This window comes from Balaenoptera musculus, chromosome 2 (genome assembly GCF_009873245.2).
Source record: "Balaenoptera musculus isolate JJ_BM4_2016_0621 chromosome 2, mBalMus1.pri.v3, whole genome shotgun sequence".
NCBI lineage: Eukaryota > Metazoa > Chordata > Mammalia > Artiodactyla > Balaenopteridae > Balaenoptera > Balaenoptera musculus.
In genome coordinates this window covers 154,362,764-154,384,922 of record NC_045786.1, presented here as the reverse complement: position 1 = coordinate 154,384,922, position 22,159 = coordinate 154,362,764, and the positions used below count along the sequence as shown (strand labels likewise).

The window sequence follows — 22,159 nt, the reverse complement described above, 5'->3', positions numbered from 1 at the left end:
AACTTGGGTCTGCTTTTTGTCCTGTGTATCGCTCATCTCTTCCCTTCTTGCCATCAATATACACCTATCACTTGTGTGAATAATTACCCGCCTGCATTTCCTAAGCAATAGCCTGTCTTTGTAAACTGTGCATCTGATCGTGCAGTTGCATTGCTTAAAACTCTTTTGAGTGGTCTGTAATTTCTAGTAGCTTGGAAACCAAAACCTTTAACATGACCTCCAAGGCCTTGTACCAGTCTCTATTTACCTCACCAGCCCCTTGCTTTCCGAGTCACAGACACACGGACCTTTTCTCAGGTCTTTGAAAATATTAAGAACCTCCCTGTCTCAGGACTTCTGGAAGGCCAGTCCCTCTGACTAGAGTGAATATTATTATCCCACCTCCTTTCTTCACATAACCATCCTACTCATTCTCCAGAACTCAATTCCAGGATCTCTTCCCCTGAATGTCTCCTCTGACCACAACCCCACTCCAAGAACAGGTCATGGACCACAGTTATGACTTCTGAAAATCTGTATTCCCTGTGGCCTTTGTCCATTATAAATTAGTTAATTATGTAATTGTTTCCCCTGCTAGAACATAAGGTCCAAAACAGCATGAACTATGTCTGCCTTGTTTGCCACTTCATTCCCAACACCTGGCAGTGCCCAGCATGTATAATATTAAGTTCTCAATAAATGTTCGTCAAACTAATAAAACTGTTTTTCTACCACACCAGTTAAGTATTCTAATTAAGGTTATTTCAAGCACCATATTGCATCACCTTTAAGAATTAGTTTGTAACAAGATACATTATCACTAAAACTATACCAAATATTGACGCTTTTTAAAATTATTATTCAAACAGCATTTTGACAACTTTAGGTGTCTTTAGGTCATTAAAATTGCATGTCATTAGGCCAGTGAAGCATCAGATGAACTGGTTAGTAAAAATGTCAGGTGAGAGAACAGAATTCTGGTTAAGAATTTGCTACATACCTTTACACAACAAGTTTTGGGATATTCTTGGTGGTGTATGCTGCCTACCTGTGAAACAATTACACAGTGATAAATTTTCACAGAAGAAAAGGAGTTCCCAATATATAATTGCATGAATTCAACCAATGTTTGAGTACCACCTGTCCCATTCACTGCAAGGCATTCAGGATACAATGCTGGACCTTACCCTTTGTCCTTACCTTTACAGAGCTTCAAGTTTAATAGAAGCATTAGGTAATTTTTAAATGATCACACCAACAAATATGTAATAAATTGTTGTTACAAAGGAGAATTAATGAGTCCAATGATAGGTTAATGAGGGGGAGGTGGCACTTGTCTCTGAAGAGACGTGGATGACATTTAAGTTGAACCTTGGAGGTAAGATCATTCCAGCCCAAAAAGAACAGCATGTGTATAGGTCCTGAGGCAGGAAGGAACATGGCTGGTGTACCCAGAGTGCAGGGAGCAAGGTGAAACAGTACTGAGATAAACAGTGTCTGGTCATGTCAGTGTATTCCCTGCAGCACTTCAAGGGGCTGGAAGGACCAGCATGTTGAGATTTAAGAACAGTCGCTTTGGATGACCCCAAGAATAAAAGCAGAAAGATCAGGGAAGGGAGCGTTCCAGAAGTTCTGCTGAGAGATAATGCAGCTTACACTAGAATTATGGGAATGGAGGATAGTAGATGGATTCAAGATGTATCAATATTTGGTGGTGAAAGAAATAGGACTTAGTGATGGATTGGATATGAGAGGGAAGTGGGGTGGGTACCTCAGACAACCAGTAGACGTTGTGTTGCCATTTACTTAAACTGAGATACTGCAGTATAACAAGATTTTTAAAAATGTTCCTGAAGTAATTATTTTGGTTAAAAGCCAAGGGTAGGTTCTATTAACAACTAATAATTTTCATAAATTCCTTTCTCACAGAGAGCATTTGACTACTTCAATTTAGCAGCTAATGCTGGCAATTCCCATGCCATGGCCTTCTTGGGAAAGGTACTGTACATCCTGTGAACATTTTCTGTAATAGCAAGAGGTGTTCACATAGTAAGCACGTATTGTATTCATCATCTACAATTTACCAAATATAAGCTGGAAATAAAATTTCCAATACAAGCATATTATATCTTGTCTTAAGATAAGTGCTATTCTGAGGCGTTTTCTTAAGTAACTTAAAGGTAACATAGCATTTGCTTGTCAGTATGTTAATTCTCCATCGAAGTTAACTATCACTGTCTGCACCCCTACTTTTTGTGTATTATACACAGTAATAAGGGATTTATTCATGCTGAGCAGTTTTTTGCTAAGTCTGTCATAATTACCTGTTTACTTTCATGCTGAATAAGAGACATTTAGAGTGAGTTGAAATGTGTCTGCAGACCTTTTAATTGTCTTAAATATGATAACCATCACCCACCTCTCAATGCAGTTCTTTTCTCAAGCAAGGGAACCTTTAAGTCTAGAGACTTAATGAATAGATTCCATATGTCATGGCATAATCTCAAAACTTCCTTTTTTCATTATTTTGAAAACTAACACATTATAAACCAATGGATATTTTCATCTATAGCCAAGTCCTAAGGTTAGGAGGCTCAGGTAGACTATATCTCAAAAGCTTTTACAAAGAGAAGATCTAACCAGTATTTGCCACCGCTAGTCATTTGGGGCCTGAGAACTTTACATTTAGACTTCCTATTACAGCATAGAAATTGGTGTTGCCTATATATATTTTTAAATTAATTAATTAATTTATTTATTTATTTTTGGCTGTGTTGGGTCTTTGTTGCTGCGCACGAGCTTTCTCTAGTTGTGGCGAGCGGGGGCTACTCTTCCTTGCGGTGCACAGGCTTCTCATTGCGGTGGCTTCTCTTGTTGTGGAGCATGGGCTCTAGGCACGTGGGCTTCAGTAGTTGTGGCACGTGGGCTCAGTAGCTGTGGCTCACGGGCTCTAGAGCGCAGGCTCAGTAGTTGTGGCACACGGGCTTAGTTGCTCCGTGGCATGTGGGATCTTCCCGGACCAGGGCTCGAACCCGTGTCCCCTGCATGGGCAGGTGGATTCTTAACCACTGCGCCACCAGGGAAGTCCCTGCCTGTCTATTTTTGTTAGCATTTAACAACTTTTCATTTCAGCCCTCTCGATTCTTGCTCTGATTTACTAATTTTCCTTATCTCAAAAAAAGATTTGCTTTACTTATGTCCTTAATACTTACATTGATATAAACAGTACTACTGGTCATTCAGTTTTCCTTTCTCCTGGCCCTTTTATCAGTTCCCATACCTGGTATACTATATAGACATTCAGTGCTTGAAACCTTTTAAAATAACCTTTTAGTTATTTCTTTTCCTGAATTTAAGACATACCCTGCATCTTATCATGGGGAAAGCAGTGGTAGAGGAGAAAGGAAGGTGGACATTGCTGTCGGCTCTTCTTTTCCTCATTTAATTGCTTATCCCAAACAATTGTTCAACCATTTGCACTGGGACAGAGTGAGAAGAAAGATTTGTCTCAGGGTTTAAGATTTCTTCTTTTGACACATGAAAGGATGCTCAACATCACTAATTGTTAGAGAAATGCAAATCAAAACTACAATGAGGTATCACCTCACACCAGTCAGAATGGCCATCATCAAAAAATCTACAAACAATAAATGCTGGAGAGGGTGTGGAGTAAAGGGAACCCTTTTGAACTGTTGGTGTGAATGTAAATTGATACAGCCACTATGGAGAACAGTATGGAGGTTCCTTAAAAAGTTAAAAATAGAACTACCATATGACCCAGCAATCCCACTCCTGGGCATATACCCTGAGAAAACCATAATTCAAAAAGAGACATGTACCACAATGTTCATTGCAGTGCTATTTACAATAGCCAGGACATAGAAGCAACCTAAGTGTCCATCGACAGATGAATGGATAAAGAAGATGTGGCACATATATACAATGGAATATTACTCAGCCATAAAAAGAAATGAAATTGAGTTATTTGTAGGGAGGTGGATGGACCTAGAGTCTGTCATACAGAGTGAAGTAAGTCAGAAAGGGAAAAACAAATACTGTATGCTAACACATATATATGGAATCTAAAAAAAAAAAAAAAGGTTCTGAAGAACCTAGGGGCAGGACAGGAATAAAGACGCAGATGTAGAGAATGGACTTGAGGACACGGGGAGGGGGAAGGGTAAGCTGGGATGAAGTGAGAGAGTGGCATGGACATATATACACTGCCAGATGTAAAATAGCTAGTGGGAAGCGGCTGCATAGCACAGGGATCAGCTCGGTGCTTTGTGACCACCTAGAGGGGTGGGATAGGGAGGGTGGGAGGGAGACGCAAGAGGGAGGGGATATGGGGATATATGTATGCATATAGCTGATTCACTTTGTCATACAGCAGAAACTAACACAACACTGTAGAGCAATTATACTGCAATAAAGATGTTTAAAAACAAAATAACTGTAGTTAATAAAAAAAAAGATTTCTTCTTTTGAGATTGATCAGTGAACTGATTTTATATATTCATGTTTATAGATAAGTCATTAATTAGACATGATATAGAATATATAAAAAATGTCTACTTTTAAGTTTTTGCTTTTAATTCTAAAATATCCTGTGGGGAATTTTAAACTTTGTTGAAAGATTCCATGAAATCTGACAAACCCCAGAATGAGCTGAGATAGGAGAAAAATGTAATTGGAGAGAAGGTTACAGCTCCTATTGAGACTGGGGTCTGTTTTCCAGATGTATTCAGAGGGAAGTGATATTGTACCTCAGAGTAATGAGACAGCTCTTCACTACTTTAAAAAGGCTGCTGACATGGTAAGACTTCATGACTCACTATGTTGAAATGTGTACCATATTACTGTTATTTTAATAGGAAAGTTTATTGTGTTAAGGGGATTAGTCATAATCAACTTACTCCATAAATTATTGGAAGTGCTTATGTAAGTATGATTCATATGGATGAATTGGCTAGAAAAAACCTACTCGGGAAAAAGCAGTATGTATTTTTTTAGGGACCATATTATTGAATATTAATTCTGTGTTTCAATTTCATTGAGAAGTTTCCTGATCAGGGAAATAATGATTTTAGTAATGGAATTAGGTGTTATATAATTTATCCTATTTGTGTTGCAACTTGAGGTTTAAAGCTTACATGACTGGGTAGTTTTGATAACCAGGATACATAAGTTAGGCTTTCTTTGGCCCAGAGAAAGCTGCCTATGAATATTTAAGACCCTCTGGGCTCCAGTGTGTACACTGACCTCTTTGTCAGCTAGTACATGTTACTGTAGTCCCAAATGTCAGTGGAGTGTTTCCCAGAGGGGCACTGTGACACTCTTTTAAAGATGCCTCTGTCCTTCTGAGTTTAGGTGAATACTAGATTTTTCCCTTTTCGGTCTCAAAACAATGATTGTCTTTGCTCCACAACATTCCAACAATCTTAAGCATATCCTTGCCACCTGATCCCAATATTAATTTGTTGATTCTGCCCCATGGCAACATCTTCTTTATTGGGGTGGGAGATTACCAGTGAAAAACTACCCAAAAAAAAAAATGACCTACTTTTAATTTTGAAAAGATTAAATACATGTCATGTTTTATATCATAAATTCATGAAACAGTCATAAGGTAAGTCACCAAAATTTAATTCTAAGTGAATTTACTATTTACTCATTTTCAGCAATTATTGAAAGTCAAATCTCTAAAACTCAGTATCATGTTTAGTCTGATGGGAAGGAGAAAATTTTGTTTTAAATTGAAAAGTACTAAAACATGTTTTGAATATGCTTGTAAATTATTTCTTTTGCAGTCATTTATTCTTGCCTATTTTGTAATGAATCTTTCATTTTGTCTCTGGTTGGCAGGGCAACCCAGTTGGACAGAGTGGGCTTGGAATGGCTTACCTCTACGGGAGAGGAGTTCAAGTTGTAAGTCTTCAATCTAACGTCTGACTTTAATGAGCAGTCAGCTGGTGAGGTAGGGAAGTATTCCTTAACTAGCTCCCAGTCAGCCCAGGTGAGACCGTTTCATTATAACCAGAGCTGAAACTCTTGAGTTTGGTTCCCTACCACCCCTTACCCCATCCCACCATAGCAACTGCCTTCTTAGAATGGCTGTGTCTCTGGCACCTTCTCCTCAAGGTATGAAGCTGTTTCTCATTGTTCCATCTATGCTCTCTACCCCACCTACTCTGCCATCTCTCCCAGACTTAAATATCTCCCTGCTATCTCTTCACCCAAGCCTAAGAAAATTCTTAAGTCCTCCCATGTAGAGGGAGAAAAGCTTTCTCTTCTACCCCTTGCCCTTCTAGCTACCACCTCTCTTCTCTCCAGCCCTTTCCTGCAAAGCCAGGTTTCCCCAAAGAATGAATTATGTGAGCTGCTACCATCCACTCTTCAGCTCTCAGCAGTCAGGCTTTTACCTCATGTAACCGCTCTACATAGCTCACCAGTAACCTCCTCAATGTCAACCCCATGCGACATTTTTTGGTTCTACCGTACTTGAGCTCTTTCTTCCCGGAGGCTGTCTTGGTTTTCCTGGGCCGTTGCTCTTCATTCTTCTGTGCTACTTGCTCATGTTGGATGCTCCCGGATCCTCGTCGCTGTCCGCATCTCTGTGCGGTCTCTCCAAGCAATGTGTTCTTTTAATTTGGGCCCGAAACTAAGAGCTAGGTATAGAATTCTAATCTGTAGGTATTTCCTAGCACAAAAGACAGTAATGTGGTCTCATTTTGATTCCTTCTAGTCATTTTAGGGTACTAAAATCCAGTAGTGACCTTTGTTTTAATTTTTCTTTGGGGATATGTCTGATATTTGAAATCTAATAATCATACAATGTTTGATAAGCTACCCAGGGAAGAACAAACAAGGAGAGAATTTTTCTTATTTAATATTAGAAATATTGAGGTTTAAAAGGGTTAGTTGGTTAATCGAAAAGATACGATGACTGTTTCTTAATTTCTGGCCTGCTGTTCTACTAGTGTTGTTTATGCCTTCTGAGAGCAGACATGCAAATTGTTTCACAAAATAGTATATTTGCTTTTTTTAACAGTCTTAAATGTTAATCCCCCATGACTTAAAAAATATTACCATCTTTGTATTATAAAAAATTAGAAGGTCATCCTTTTAATGATTTTAAGAATATTTTCTGTATGCTTTGTTAATTCTTTTTATGAATGAGTCTCCTGACTTCTGAGTATATCAGCCTTTTGAGCTTCCTTATCATGTGATCATATGACCTCTTTTTCTACAGAACTATGATCTGGCACTGAAGTATTTCCAGAAAGCTGCTGAACAAGGCTGGGTGGATGGGCAACTACAGCTTGGCTCCATGTACTACAGTAAGTAACGCTGGAATTAATGACGGACACACCAAATCTACATGACCTATTTTCCTCTAGATGCCACTATGATATGGAAGTGAGAGCTATCGAATTTCTAGCTGATTAATGTCCTCCCAATACAATGATGTGTGCATCTTGTGTTTCATTGTAGAGTATATTAATCTGTATTGATGTATAAATCTATATTAATAAGATTCACATCTTTCCAGAGTAAGAATTCTGAATTTCATTTAGTTTTATTCCTATGTAAGTCTTCTCTGATGCTTCAGCTAAATCTTATTTAAGACTATTCCTAACCTCTCGTGTGATTTTCCTTACAGATGGCATTGGAGTCAAGAGGGATTATAAACAAGCCTTGAAGTATTTTAATTTAGCTTCTCAGGGAGGCCATATCTTGGCTTTCTATAACCTAGCTCAGATGCATGCCAGCGGCACAGGTGTGATGCGATCGTGTCACACCGCAGTGGAGGTAAGGGCTTTTCTACCAACCTGTATGTAGGAAATTAATTTGCCCAGTAGGAAAGTCTACTGTTTTATTTATTTTTTTATTGGCGTATAATTGCTTTACAATGTTGTGTTAGTTTCTGCTGTATAACAAAGTGAATCAGCTATATGTATACATATATCCCCTCCCTCTTGGACCTCCCTCCTGCCCCACCCCCAATCCTACTGTTTTAATTCTGGTTTTCTTTGCATGATTTCTTCTAGAGTAGAAACAGACTTAGCCAACTAGCACTGGTATCCTGAGGGAAGGCTCTGAGGGTCTGTGTGTTAGAATCACACTTATTAGTTCCATTTGTCTCTCCCTCCTGGAATCAGCGTTTATAAGCGCAGATATTATTGTCTGCAGTCTCTCTAGCACCTAAGACAGTATCTGAGACATAGTCAGCCTCAAAAAGTGTATGTTAAATGAACGTTGTTAGCTTTCTCGTAATTGGCACTTTCGAGGGGCATTGTTAAATGCTTAGCAAAGTTTCTGAACCACTCTATGCTTCAGTTTCCTTGCTTGTAAAATGGAGCTGTTTGTTACTAGGACTTACTTCATAAGAGAGTGGTCCCTCATGGGAGGAGTAAGTGAGTCAATGTACATACTGTACATAAATCACTAGGACAGTGCCTGGCCGGAGTAAATGGTATATAATTGTTTGCTATTATTTTTATAAACCTGTTCTAAAGACTAAGTGAAAGCTTCAAATAAATATCCCAGACTTTTATATATATATTTAGTAAAACTGCCAGAGATTGAGAGAGCAAGCTTAACAATTGCTTATAGCCAAAGTGCAAAAATGATTTTCCTACATATCTTTCTTAATCTTGTATTGATTATTTTTCCTGTTTTCATAGTTGTTTAAGAATGTATGTGAACGGGGCCGGTGGTCTGAGAGGCTCATGACTGCCTATAACAGCTATAAAGATGGTGACTACAATGCCGCAGTGATCCAGTACCTCCTACTGGCGGAGCAAGGCTATGAAGTGGCACAAAGCAACGCGGCCTTCATTCTCGATCAGAGTAAGGTTCATTTTAGTCCTGCCTTGGGTTAACCTGTTTAAAAAGAAAAGCCACAAAGATACTTCTTTATTATTATAACTAGAACATAACAGCACACATGCTCAAGTTATTTTACCTCAGGTTTCTAAGCCATCAAAGTTAGTTTTATACAGTTGACGATAGAAATGGATTTGACGTCCATCATAAAGTTAACTGCTTTCAGTAAATACATTTTTCAAACTACAGCAGATGCAGAAACATTGTTTTTCCAGTGGTATGTAGATCTCTAGTGTTTCAGTAGTCTCGTTATTAGTTCTGTGGTGAAAATGTGTCTCAGGAAGTAGTGTTGCCCTGAATGCAATGATTCCTTTGAACTCAGTATTTTATTCCCATACTTGTTTAATTTCAATAGTTTTTTCATTTAATATTTGTTATATCCCAGTTCTTATTTAAATTATGCTCCATGTATCCACCCTGGTTTGCAGATAAAGCCTAAAAGTCTAGGGCCTTTCCTTAAACACCTGATTTGTATTTCAACTTTCCCTGTAGGAGAAGCAACCATCGTAGGTGAGAATGAAACTTATCCCAGAGCTTTGCTGCACTGGAACCGGGCCGCCTCACAAGGTGAGTGGTTGGTTAATTCTAGGATAAGAGTTTCACCCAGGGACCTTTCTTTATTGTTTTTTGTTTGTTTGTTTTTAATCTCACATAAAGATTAAATCATGTCATTCACCACTTTAAAATTAAAAAGAGATACTAACTGTAACTTAACTTGTTTGCGTTCATGATTGGTATTCATTCTTAAAATGGAAGTTCCAGTCCCAGGGTTTCTAAGTTGAACTGCAAGGTCTTTATCGTACTGGACATTTATATCATGCTATGCTTTACTCTGGTTTTTAGTTGGAGGCTAGTATGTTGTATTAAATGAGAACTGAATAGAATGTGTAAGACTATAGGTGTAAAACCTAAGATTTCAGCCTTTCCCCACTCCTTTTTATTTGAATAGTTCTTTCTCACACATACTACTCTCAACATTGTCTGCCTATCCCTTTCTCCAAGCCTAAACAGTGGTCCAGTTGAATTATTTTATTTTATTATTTTTTTAATATATTTATTTATTTTTGGCTGCGTTGGGTCTTTGTTACTGCGTGTGGGCTTTCTCTAGTTGCTGTGAGCGGGGCCTTCTCATCGTTGCGGTGCATGGGCTTCTCATTGTGGTGGCTTCTCTTGTTGTGGTTCGAGGGCTCTAGGCACGCAGGCTTCAGTAGTTGTGGAGCGTGGGCTTAGTTACTCCGCGGCATGTGGGATCTTCCTGGACCAGGGATCAAACCCATGTCCCCTGCACCGGCAGGTGGACTCCTAACCACTGCGCCACCAGGGAAGTCCCCAGTTGAATTATTTTAAAATGTTAAATGACAGAATAGAGTGATCATCTGAGGAGTATTATTAGTGAAAAAGAGATTACACCCACTTTGTTTTACCTCTCCCTGACTATTACAAAAGCCTTCTTCAGAAGAGCAACCCTTCTAGTTAGATTTTTACTGAATTTCTATGTTGGCTGAAGAATTTGTTATAAAGTTTGTGTGTTACAAATTCACATTCATTTTATATAAACATGTTAGCAGGAGGAGAAATAAGAGTTTGGTCTGTTTTCAACACACGTTATTTATTGGCAGTTTTGCATTTACCTTTTGTTTCAGGCTATACTGTGGCTAGAATTAAGCTTGGAGACTACCATTTCTATGGATTTGGCACTGACGTAGATTATGAGACGGCGTTTATTCATTATCGCCTAGCATCCGAGCAGCAGCACAGCGCACAAGCTATGTTTAACCTGGGATATATGCACGAGAAAGGACTAGGCATTAAACAGGTGAGTGTGACTTTGAAACAAATGTATGAATAATGTAATTGTGATTTGGGGGGAAACATCTTCATTTTTATAGGAAATAGGTTTACTTTAGAATGTGCTCAGATTTTAGGTGCTAAGTTAGGAGGCAGTTTTGTAATATTTCAGAAGACTGCCCTGCATCTCTTTCATCCTCAAGCACACACACATATTGATATCTACACTGTTATATTTAGGATATTAAGCCAAAGACAGATTCATGAAAACGGAAAAGCAGTGCTGCCTCTGTTGATAAGTGCTGTTTGAGAAACTGTCCATCAATAGCCAAATTCTATCATTTCTAGATTATTTTGAAATGAATTTAATGTTTGCTACTGATGAACTTATCTTCATTCTTTTACCTTCCTAATGAAGGTAAAATTAGGAAGGTCTAATTAGGAAGGTCTAATTCTTTAGACCCACGGTCTTAAGTTTTTGCCTGTGTACCCTTAAAATAATTTTGAAAAACTGTGTAGGCTCTTGCACATTTTTAATTTGACATTTAAAATTTCTCATCATAAGTTTCAAAGGGTCTAAGTCCTAGCTATTTTAACCACTAACATTTTTATAAATAAAATGACTAAATGACTTTAAATACCAAAACAATTTGATAACTCCATTATTAATTTTTTTTTAAATACACAGCAAATTTGTTAAATGAAGATAGTATCTTTTCCTTTTCTCCTTGAATTTATATTTTAGTCCGTTATTCCCACAGAATTGTATACCAGTGTAATGTACTGATCACTGATCATGCTTATCTGAAACAAAAAAGTGTATAAATTCAAATTTGAATTTTATTTCCTATGATTATAGGCTCATAAGTATTAAGAAAAATTCTCGAGATATTATTAGCCATAGTTGGTCAGTTATTTATATACTGTTGTTCTCATCAACCTCATGATATTATAAAATTTGATAAAATTTTACTTTTTGTGGTAATTATTGAAAATGTATTTTTTAATGAGATGAATAGAGCATTTTTAAAAATTAGCCTAAGTATCGTGGAATAGGTTTACCATTAATTCTTGTTTTCATTTTATAAATATATGACTGGAACCTTGTGCACGTAAATAAGTATATGGAAATGGGAAGAATTTTATTATAGTAAGGTCACTTAATTCTTTAAACTGCTTTAGAGTTATATGCTGTCTTGGTAGTTTGGGCTGTGGTGACAATACTATAGCGCAGTGGCTTGAACAACAGACATTTATTTCTCACAGTTCTGGAGACTGGGAAGTTGAAGATCGAGGTGCCAGCCGATTTGGTGTCTGGTGAAGGCCCTCCTCTCTCTGTGTCCTCTCAAGAGGAAAGAGCGAGAGAGAAGCAGCAAGCTCTTTAGGGATTCTGATAAGGACACTAATTCCGTTCATGAGAGCTCTACCCTTATGACCTCATCCAGTCCTAATTACCTCTCAAAGGCCTCACTTCCTCATACCATCACATTAGGGAGTAGGGTTTCACATATGAATTTTGGGGAGACACAAACATTTAGTCCATAACATATGCCAAAAATCAGACTGATCTGTCATTAAAATTATTTCTAATGATCTGTCACTTGTTAACTTGGTTAAGCCCCTGTTCAGTTCTGTTGAAAGCAAAGAATTGGAAACTAGAGACTTGCAAAAGGAGGTGTTCCCTGATCACTGGACTCATACTTTCTCAGTTTCTGGGAGTAATGTCTAAAAGGCTTTCCCAAGGCTTATCAATAGCTAATGATACTCCTTGCTCATTCAGTCACTTAGAGACACTTTGTGACCTTATGTGCTTTTAAATCTAGAAGGTTGTTCATTTCATTTTGTTAATGCACTGTTTTTTGTCAAAGTGCTTTTTTATTTTATTAGACTTGAGTATTTTAATTCCAACATGTAAGTTTTGATATTTTACATTTATATTAGTATTAGATACTTGAGTATAGTTTTATCAAGAATCTGGAGCTGCAGGCTGAGTGCGTTCAGTTCGTGGATGATCTCTGCCATGTAACATAGTTGTTGAAGCCTCCCTGCATTGTAAGATCAGTCAGCCAAATCAGACTTAGTGTCTATCAGAAAGTCTGACTTTGTTTATTAATTCAAATAAAAGTAATATGGGTTTGATGCCTAATGTAAAGATTATACATAAGTTATGGTTTCTATACATTTAGTAATAATTTGCTAAAGACAATCAGAATTAAAGTCATATAACTAACAGTCTGTTTTTATAATAGGCTGTAAAACAAGAAAATCAGTGTGCTTTTCTCATCATAATTTAATTTGTAATGTAAAGCTTATACAAATTCTTATGAATAAAGACTATGATAAAAGGCACAGAATTCCTTTGATTAGCATTAGGGGAGGGAACCCTGGGATTCAGCTTTTAAGAATAATTAATCATGTATAAAAATCAGGATAGTTTCATTAGTTTTTATAAGACATTATGATCACCTTTTCTTATTTGTTTTCTGTTTTTTTAAATAAAAGAGATACTCATACTCTAAAAGCTAATCAGTCCAGCATCCAGTATAGATAGAAAAATATTAAGTATTAAACAAGATGAGGATTGGTTATAATTGGAATAAGTAATTCAGGATTTGATTGATAGATAAGATTTAGTTACCCTATTGAATCATCCACGCAGAGTCTGCGGATCACATAAAGTTTGATGCATGATCTTGAAAAATATGACTACAAATAAAATTTGTTACATTTTTTAAAAAGTCAAAGACACTGACCATACTGTTACTTTCATTTGAAGGTGCTCTTCTTTTTTTTTTGTTTGTTTTGTTTTTTTGTTTGTTTTATTCAAATTAAAATTCAAGCTTTTCTTTTTAATCTTTTAGATCCTAGTACATTTCTTTTTTTTTTTTTTTAATTTATTTATTTATTTTTGGCTGTGCTGGGCCCTCGTTTCTGTGTGAGGGCTTTCTCTAGTTGCGGCAAGCGGGGGCCACTCTTCATCGCGGTGCGCGGGCCTCTCACTGTTGTGGCCTCTCTTGTTGCGGAGCACAGGCTCCAGACGCGCAGGCTCAGTAGTTGTGGCTCACGGGCCTAGTTGCTCCGCGGCATGTGGGATCTTCCCAGACCAGGGCTCGAACCCGTGTCCCCTGCAGTGGCAGGCAGACTCTCAACCACTGCGCCACCAGGGAAGTCCGGTGCTCTTCTTTTTAACTAAAAAGATTCACCTTAGGGACAAGTATAGAGAATAGCTGAAAGTAACTGCTTATATTTAAATATGTAGAAAAAGTCAGTCTTAATGTTTAGCCTTTCTTTCCCATGTCTCATGGAATTCTTACCTATGAGTTTGGTATTCTTTGACAGTAGTCAGGGGACGGGAGAAGTGAGGTTGTTAAATGAGAATTTTGCACCTCCCACCATCCCATTCTACCACTTATCTGAATGCAGAGCACTCCAACCTGGGCCAAAATTAGTAATGACTTGTTTCGCCCTTTATAGAAATACATCTAAGACAGGAAAACACAGGATGCGAGTCCCTTAACACTGTCCATGCATGCACCCCTTGGAAAACTTTGAGTATGTCTACCCCAGTTTGAAGATCACTGTTGCAGACTGAAACCAGGAATTGCTTACACTGACTGGTTATAAGTAGGAAAATATTAACTTGAGACTTACAGGTCACCCCTGGAAGTCTCCAGGTTAACAGTGTTATGCATAGGTATCCACCGTATCCACAGGTATCCACTGTGTCCACCGTATCTGCACAGCAAGTGGGATGTCAGATCAGGGGAACACAAGTTAACTTTTAAATTTTTCAGCTAAGTTTGTCAAAATTAAGCAGTTAGATAATTAAACAAATTTTACCTAATTAAAGCTTGGGTTTTTTTCTTTACGTAAGGGAAATTTTAAAATGAAACTTGAAAGGTAAAATAAACTTTCCTAATATATAAATAGTAATTATTTTTACTTAGTTTAACAAGAAATGAACTTTGGTTTGCTACCTGTGTTATAGGATATTCACCTTGCAAAACGTTTTTATGACATGGCAGCCGAAGCCAGCCCAGATGCACAAGTACCAGTCTTCCTAGCACTCTGCAAATTGGGTATTGTCTATTTCTTGCAGTACATACGGGAAACAAATGTAAGTGGTCCATGCCTCTTTTAACTAAAATACAAATGATGTAACCTTCTCAGTCCACAGTTACGTTTTTGCAAAGTTGGGGGAGGGGAGGAAGGACCTGCAAGTGTCTGGTCTCTTTCCTTCTTCCCAGATGAAGGGACCTCATCAGGTGAGGGATGAGTGTAGCCACAAAGCACTTAACAGTTCCCAGGTAACATTTGACAATGGTTCCAGTGCTAAAGCATTTTTCATTGGTGCAGATGTTTTCTGGTTTAGGGAAAACTGAGACTAAACCATGGCAATTTGAAATAGTAGTTAACTAAATTCAGTAAACATTAAATCAGATGACTGCCTAGCAGTGACTCAGACCAGCCCCTTAAAAAGAGAATTTAAGACATGGGAAGAAGAAGTAGAACCTGAGAACCAGCCCAGGCTGTTGTATTTCAGATTCTTCTGATAGTGGAACATGTTAAAAATACCACTGGAACTATGTTTCCTAGAAATACCTTGAATTATTTAAATATGCTTAATGGTAGAACTTTGCTAGGAGTTTGCTAGGAGTAGGTAGTTCAAAACTACCAACTCTAGTTACCAACACAATGTTGGTGCTCTTGGGTTCTCCAGTTTTCTGTTTTGTTTACAGTACCTGTCGTTCCTCCTAATGGATTCACTGGTACAGCATTTAACTCTGAAAGTCCTAAAATGTATGCAGAAAGAAGGGCTATTTAACTTTAATTCACGCCAGACCAGAAAAGGATGCTGTTTCAACCTTTTGTTAACATCTTTCAGAACAAGTTGTGCACCATTTCAGCACTAGATTCCGGAAGGGGCTTTCCCTCTTTGTTACACAGATGTAAATTTAGTCCATGCTGCTTCAGCATCTATAAAGAGAAATTCGACAACTTCTCCCTTTTGCAACCCTAGCCCGTGCACTGAGGTCCTCCACGTATAGGGCTCCAGAGGGCTGGAGATGTTGGCCTCTGTCCTCTTGATTGCTTATACATTTGTAATGTCAAATTTATAATTGTTCAGTAGCGTGAGCCAGGGAATGCTGTACGCTCCGTTAACTCAAAGGATCTTTGTTCCTTTAACTGAAAAGCTAACAGGGTGGCCACCTGCTCTTTCTCTCTGAGGACTATTTCAGACCCTTGTCTCTCACAGTTTTTATTACTAATAAACTACTGATTACAGTCTAGGATTTGGTCATGTAATACACCATGTTAAGTTGTTGTGTTTTATACAGAAGTTTCAAGAAAACAATAAAATGCCCCGTAATCCTACCACCTAGATATTCCAACTTTAAAAAAAAAAAAAAGAGTAATAAGTATTGATGGTAAGAAAGTCAAACAATACAGAAAAACAAAGTCTACTATTGCAGGTCCCACCCCAGGGAACACAGTTAATAGTTTGTTATAATTTTTTTTCCAGAAAAATTTTAGCACCTGTACCTACAAATATGTATTAGGGGGACCTTTTAAATGTAATTTTATTTAAACATAAAGGATTATGCCCCATATTTACTTTCTTTGTGGGTAAGTAGCAGTCAGAAAATACCAGGAATAACTTAAGTGACATTAAAATGATTAAAACATCATAGATGAAGAAAATAACTTTTAAGTTCAATTTCAGTTAAATATTTAGTTAAATCCTAACTAAAAAGCATTATTTGTTCAGCTATTAAACTTCTGAATTCCTGTCATTTTCAATTACATGAGAGAAGTAGTAAAATAGCCCTGCTTTCATTAGAAGAGAGCTTTTTAGCTAGTGTGTCATCACTAAAAATAGGTTATAGGTGAGGTGTGTCAAGATACTGATTTCCACCCACCCTTGGTCCTCCATTGTCCCCAGTGTTTGTTTCAAATATTTCCTGTGAAAAATGGTTGGAAATCAGTGCATTAGGTTACTGATGGAAAGGAACCATATTAGATACCTTATATAGTCAGCTGTTAAGAATTAATAACTCTGGTCCTCAGACATTATTTTGAGTTTCAGTTGAAGGCTTTTAAAACTTTCTTTTTTTTTCAGTTGAACTCATTGTCTTTAATTTTTTGTCTTGTTTTGTCCTTAATTTTATTAGATTGGATCCTTTGTTAAAGTCTGGTGGGTTTTATTTTTATTTTTATTTTTTTTAATTGAAGTATAGTTGATATACAGTACTATAGAGTTACAGGTGTACAATATAGTGATTCACAATTTTTATAGGTTATACTCCATTTATAGTTATAAAATAGTGGCTATATTTCCCATGTTGTATGATATATCCTTGTAGCTTATTTTATACCTAATAGTTTGTACCTCTTAGTCTCCTACCCCTATATTGCCCCTCCGCCTCTTCCCTCTCCCCACTGATGACCACTAGTTTGTTCTCTGTATCTGAGCCTGCTTCTTTTTTGTTATATTCACTAGTTTGTTGTATTTTTTAGATTCTGCATATAAGTGATATCGTACACTATTTGTCTTTCTCTGTCTGACTTATTTCACTTAACATAATGCCCTCCAAGTCCATCCATTTTGATGCAGATGGCAAAATTTCTTTCTTTTTTATGGCTGAGTAATGTTCCATTGTGTATACATGTACCACGTCTTCTTTATCCATTCATCTGTTGATGGACACTTAGGTTGCTTCCACATCTTGGCAATTATGAATAATGCTGCTGTGAACATTGGGGTGCATGTATCTTTTAGAATTAGTGTTTCTGTTTTTTCGGATATATACCCAGGAGTGGAATTGCTGGGTCATATGGTAGTTCTGTGTTTAGTAAAACCCTTTTTTTTTTGGCACACATTGCAAAATGTTACTAAAACCAACTGATTTAATAAATTCTGTATTTATCTCTAATCTGTGATGTAACTTTCCTAGCTACTTCTATTACATTTTAATGATCATAATGATTTTTATACTTTTCTCATTAAGCTTCGAGATCTGTTCACCCAGCTTGATATGGACCAGCTTTTGGGACCTGAGTGGGACCTTTACCTCATGACCATCATCGCATTGCTGTTGGGGACAGTTATCGCTTACAGGCAGAGGCAGCACCAGGACATGCCTGTCCCCAGGCCTCCCGGGCCACGGCCAGCACCACCACAGCAGGAGGGACCGCCCGAGCAGCAACCACCACAGTGACCCACGGCGGCCAGCCTTGACCAGTGACAAACAAGGAAATCGTTTACCAAAAACACTTGCATTTGATTTAGGACTTTGGATCAGTGGCCACCTCCTGGAAGAGGCACAAGGAAGCATTGAATTCCTAAAGCTGCTTAGAATCTGATGCCTTTATTTTCAGGGATAAGTAACTCTTACCTAAACTGAGTTGAATGTCCGTTTCAGTGCCGTATGGAATAACAACTCTCAGTGGCTCCCCTGCCCCCCCCTTTTTTTTTCCTGGAAACATGTGAGACACTCAAGGTAATGTCTGCTGTGTCCAACTATCTTTCTTGGGTCCTTTTGGTCATTCTTTCAATGTGCATAAGTTCTGTCAACCATCTTTAAGGTCTCATGCGTCGACACTAAAAACTGATCGATGTAAAAAGGAAAACCCAGTTAGTTGCAAATTTAACCTTAACGTGTTTGAAAGTCTGAAAATAGAACTTGCCTTTTAAGTTATAAAAAAAAAAAAGTCTTCAAAGTGTTTCAGAACTGCGATAACCGAGGAACTTTTACCAGGCCACATGCAAGTATACATATTCAGCATATTTGTTACTTTAAAAGGCAAGGTTGGGAGGTTTCCTACTGTTGGTGATTGTCATACTTTATACCATACTTCTCTCCTTCAAAGACTGAAAGGCAATGTTAAAGAGTTTTATGTGAACTTCATTTCCTTGGAATGGAATATATAGAAAACATTGTGAACTGACTTCTTGAGCTAACACGTGAACTTGCCCCAAATTACTCAATGTAATTTGCTTGTTTGTTTTGAGTATACAGAGCCTTTATCTGGAAGCCAGAGGATGGACTAAAGGGGAGAGATTAGAAAACAATATTGAAGAACTCTGGGTGGGGTACCAGGATCACAGACACACTTTCCAAAAAGTTGAAGCATTTGTTCCCAGGATTTATTTTACTTTGCATTTCTTATTGCAAAAGAACAGACCACCCTCCTGAATTTTTAAAATATGAAATATTGTTGCCAAGCTATGGCATACAGTGACTACCATTACAGTACTAACACTCAGAGAATCTGAGATGCATTAAAATCAGTGGTTGAGGAAAGCCAAAGCCTGTTTGTACTGTTCAGGGAGATTTTTATTTCTGCAGTTTGATGTTACAGTAGAAGATCAACCACTTGCTTAGCTTTCGTATTCACCACCCTCCCACTGTTAACATCAGGAAAATCAAGGCTATTACACTTCAGAATTGTCTGGTTAAGTACTACGGAGAACAACAACGACAGCAACAACAAAGAAAACAGAGAAGGTCACATACCACAAATGAAAAAATGAAAACTTCAACCAAATTTGTATTCCTTTTTGTTGTCAGATGGCAGCGTTCACCAGCCTGTATCTGGTCTGAGGCCCTCTTAGTGTCTGAGCAGGCTTTCTGTGCCTGCTGACCTCAGTCTGTTTATATTAATCTTCATACTCTTTTTCCATAACCCCTCATCTGCCAGAAAACTTGAAGAGTTGTAAGACTTTGGTTTTTGAAGTAGAGATTGTATTTAGAACTAGAGTGAATTAGTCTGTAATGAACATGAAGGCTCTAAATGTGAAGTAGTGTGCTTTTTTGGTGTTTAGAGTATTATGAGAAACCTGGTAAGCAAACTTTCCTCCTAGATAATTGCTTCTAAATAGGAAGAGGTGGTGACAGCGAGAACCATATGTATAAATGCAGATCTGAAAGGTAGGAAATTTTACCCTCAGAAGTGTAATGTTGCTTTGGGCAGCTCATGTAAATATTAAGACTTGTTTGATCTCTTACATTAGAGATTAGAGTACAGTCGGTACAGTATGTTGGTGTCTTCACCCCTGCCTGTTCTCCCCCAACCTTCAAAATAAGTATGACCCACAATAGCAGCCACGCTTCATTTCGAAGGAACTGTTTTAATTTATTTAAAACTTTAACAACTAAACTACCATGTTTTTCTACCATCCACCTCATTTTTCGTTTAGCAGCATTCTTATCTCTATCTTTACTTCCCTCTGTTAGTACTTTGAAAAAACATTTCTTAAAGCAGTGTGCACTACCCAGAGGCAGATGGGAAAATGTGGTCTTGTTCTCCAGGCAATAACTTCCCGTTAGTGTACCACTAGCCATGTCCTTTTTATTAATCTTCCAAATAGATCTTTTTCTTGGCTTTTGTCCACCTCCTGTTTTACCCTGGGTCATTTGCTACTGGAAATTTGAATGGTAAATTTAAAATAACTTAGTTCCTATGGCTTCATTTAAAGACTGTCTCAAAATACTTTGCTCCCTTTTTCATTCTGTACAAGGGACATGATACCTAAGCAAATAGGAACTGGGTTTGGTGTTTCTCCTAAAATAATGCTCAATACCTACCTAATCAAATGGCATCCATTTGAATAAAATGACAGTAACTAAAGCTAGTTAATGTCAGTGACATTAAACTAACTCCAGGATTCAGGAGTTTTAATGTTAGAATTTAGAGCTAGCAGATAGAGTACGGCTTCATTTCTCCGTGGTAGCCCTTCTCTCCCAATCCCTTTTATAGTCTGTCTTCCTGCCTTCCAAGGTGATGACAGTAGTACTCTACTTAGCTTCTATTCTCTTGTGCATTTGGTTTGTTGGTTAGTCAACTGTTCCAGAGTCTTGAGACTAACTGTTTTGCTTTTTGTTTTATGTTAACAAAGGTAGCATTGGGGTTTGGGGTTTGGTTTTTTTTTTTTTTTCCTTTTTGTTTTTGGAGCTTTTGTTTCTGTATTCTGGGTAAGGCTTATCTTATTTTTGGTTAATATCCAATGGCACAGAAAAATAAACCAAAAGGTTTCTTTTTTTCAAAATTCATTATTATTTAGCATTTAGATGAACTTGTGAGTCATTAATCTTAATACTGTTGAGGATGTGTTACCCTTCTGCATATAAGGTTAATTTGTGAGAGTTTTACTGCTAAGCCATTTTATCTCTGTACCATTGGGAAGTTGTAGAAACTTCTGCTGGTGATCTGGCCATGATCTGTTGCTTTATTTAATTAAGGAGCTGCTGTTGCCTCCAGGAAACTTAAATATTTTGTATAAGCTTTTTTTTTCTCCCTTTCTTTGCTCCTCATGTTTGTTCTTCAAACCAGTGTTTTGGAAGTATGCATGCAAGCCTATAAATGAAGACCACAGCTCTTCATGTGTGTAGCATGTGTATTATATTGTCTAGCTACATCTGCAAAAAACCTTTTTCAGAGGTTTGGACTAACATTTCACATGCACATTTCAAAACAAAAAATGCTTCAGAGAAACAGCCCCTTTACCTACCAGGAAGAGCAATGTGGGCTACATTTGTCCCAATAACAGTGTTTGTTTTGAAAGTGAATTTAATTATGTTATACAATATTTTGACTACAACTGTGCAAGAAATAAAGCAAAAGAAACTTCTATTTTCACAAAAATACTTTTCATCAGTCATTGCTCTTAAATATAAATGAAAATACAAAATTTCTGAATATCATATTGTCAGAGGCACTACCTGATTTTTAAATGTGTAGTAGTCCTTGAAAAGAAGCTAAATTTCTCCTTCCACTTGGTATTTCAAGAAAATTGAAAATATTCCAAGTAAAAATGATTTGTATTTTTAACGTGACTGTTTGCACAAGTAAAAACCTGATGTGTGCATGAGAAGGATGTCTTGGTTGTGTGCGGGGAGTCACTTCACATGCACCGGTTTTCCTGTTTGGAATAACAAGATGACACTATTCTCTTTGATTAAAAAAAAAAAACCCACATAATATTGATACGATCAAGGTGTAACCACTATCAATATTTAGGAAACGTTTTAAAAGACCGTAAGCTGGCATTGGAAAGAACACCATGGTAGACTTTTTGTAAATTTATTTTGTATTTAATTAAATTCAGTATAAAGGCTGGTGAAGTGTAATATAATTGTGTAAACAAATCCTGTTAATAGAGAGATGTACAGATTCGTTTTGTACTGTATCTTGAAACCTGTGAAATAAAGATTCCACCTCTGGTTATCCTGTATGCTATAACGTACCATGGCCAGGCACCTCTCCAGGCAAACTTTTTTTAAAACCTGAATCTTTCAATTTTTTCATGAACTTTTTTGGAAATTCAGAAACTTCTGGAAAGCATTCATTAGAGGCAGTTTGAATCCATCTTACATTTACTTTTAACTATTGAAATTCAGATTTCTATAAGTTGAATTTTATCCTACAGAATATGAATTTGCTAAGAAATGTTTCCCTTTTTAAATCTCTGAGATCTTTGACCTGAATCAGCCTGTGATAT

At 37.3% G+C, this 22,159-nt stretch overlaps 1 protein-coding gene across 1 annotated transcript in view; it reads left to right on the top strand.

Moving 5' to 3' along the window:
- The window catches only part of SEL1L (SEL1L adaptor subunit of ERAD E3 ubiquitin ligase), a 58,898-nt gene extending 37,013 nt beyond the window's left edge, over positions 1-21,885 (top strand). Inside the window, exons 12-21 of the mRNA XM_036841758.1 lie at positions 1,909-1,977; positions 4,718-4,795; positions 5,845-5,907; positions 7,232-7,319; positions 7,643-7,791; positions 8,667-8,832; positions 9,361-9,435; positions 10,512-10,684; positions 14,645-14,773; positions 17,667-21,885. Coding sequence (XP_036697653.1) covers positions 1,909-1,977; positions 4,718-4,795; positions 5,845-5,907; positions 7,232-7,319; positions 7,643-7,791; positions 8,667-8,832; positions 9,361-9,435; positions 10,512-10,684; positions 14,645-14,773; positions 17,667-17,876 — 1,200 coding nt within the window. The 3' untranslated portion in view covers positions 17,877-21,885. The remainder of the gene's footprint in view (positions 1-1,908; positions 1,978-4,717; positions 4,796-5,844; positions 5,908-7,231; positions 7,320-7,642; positions 7,792-8,666; positions 8,833-9,360; positions 9,436-10,511; positions 10,685-14,644; positions 14,774-17,666) is intronic.
- Positions 21,886-22,159: the final 274 nt, after the last annotated feature.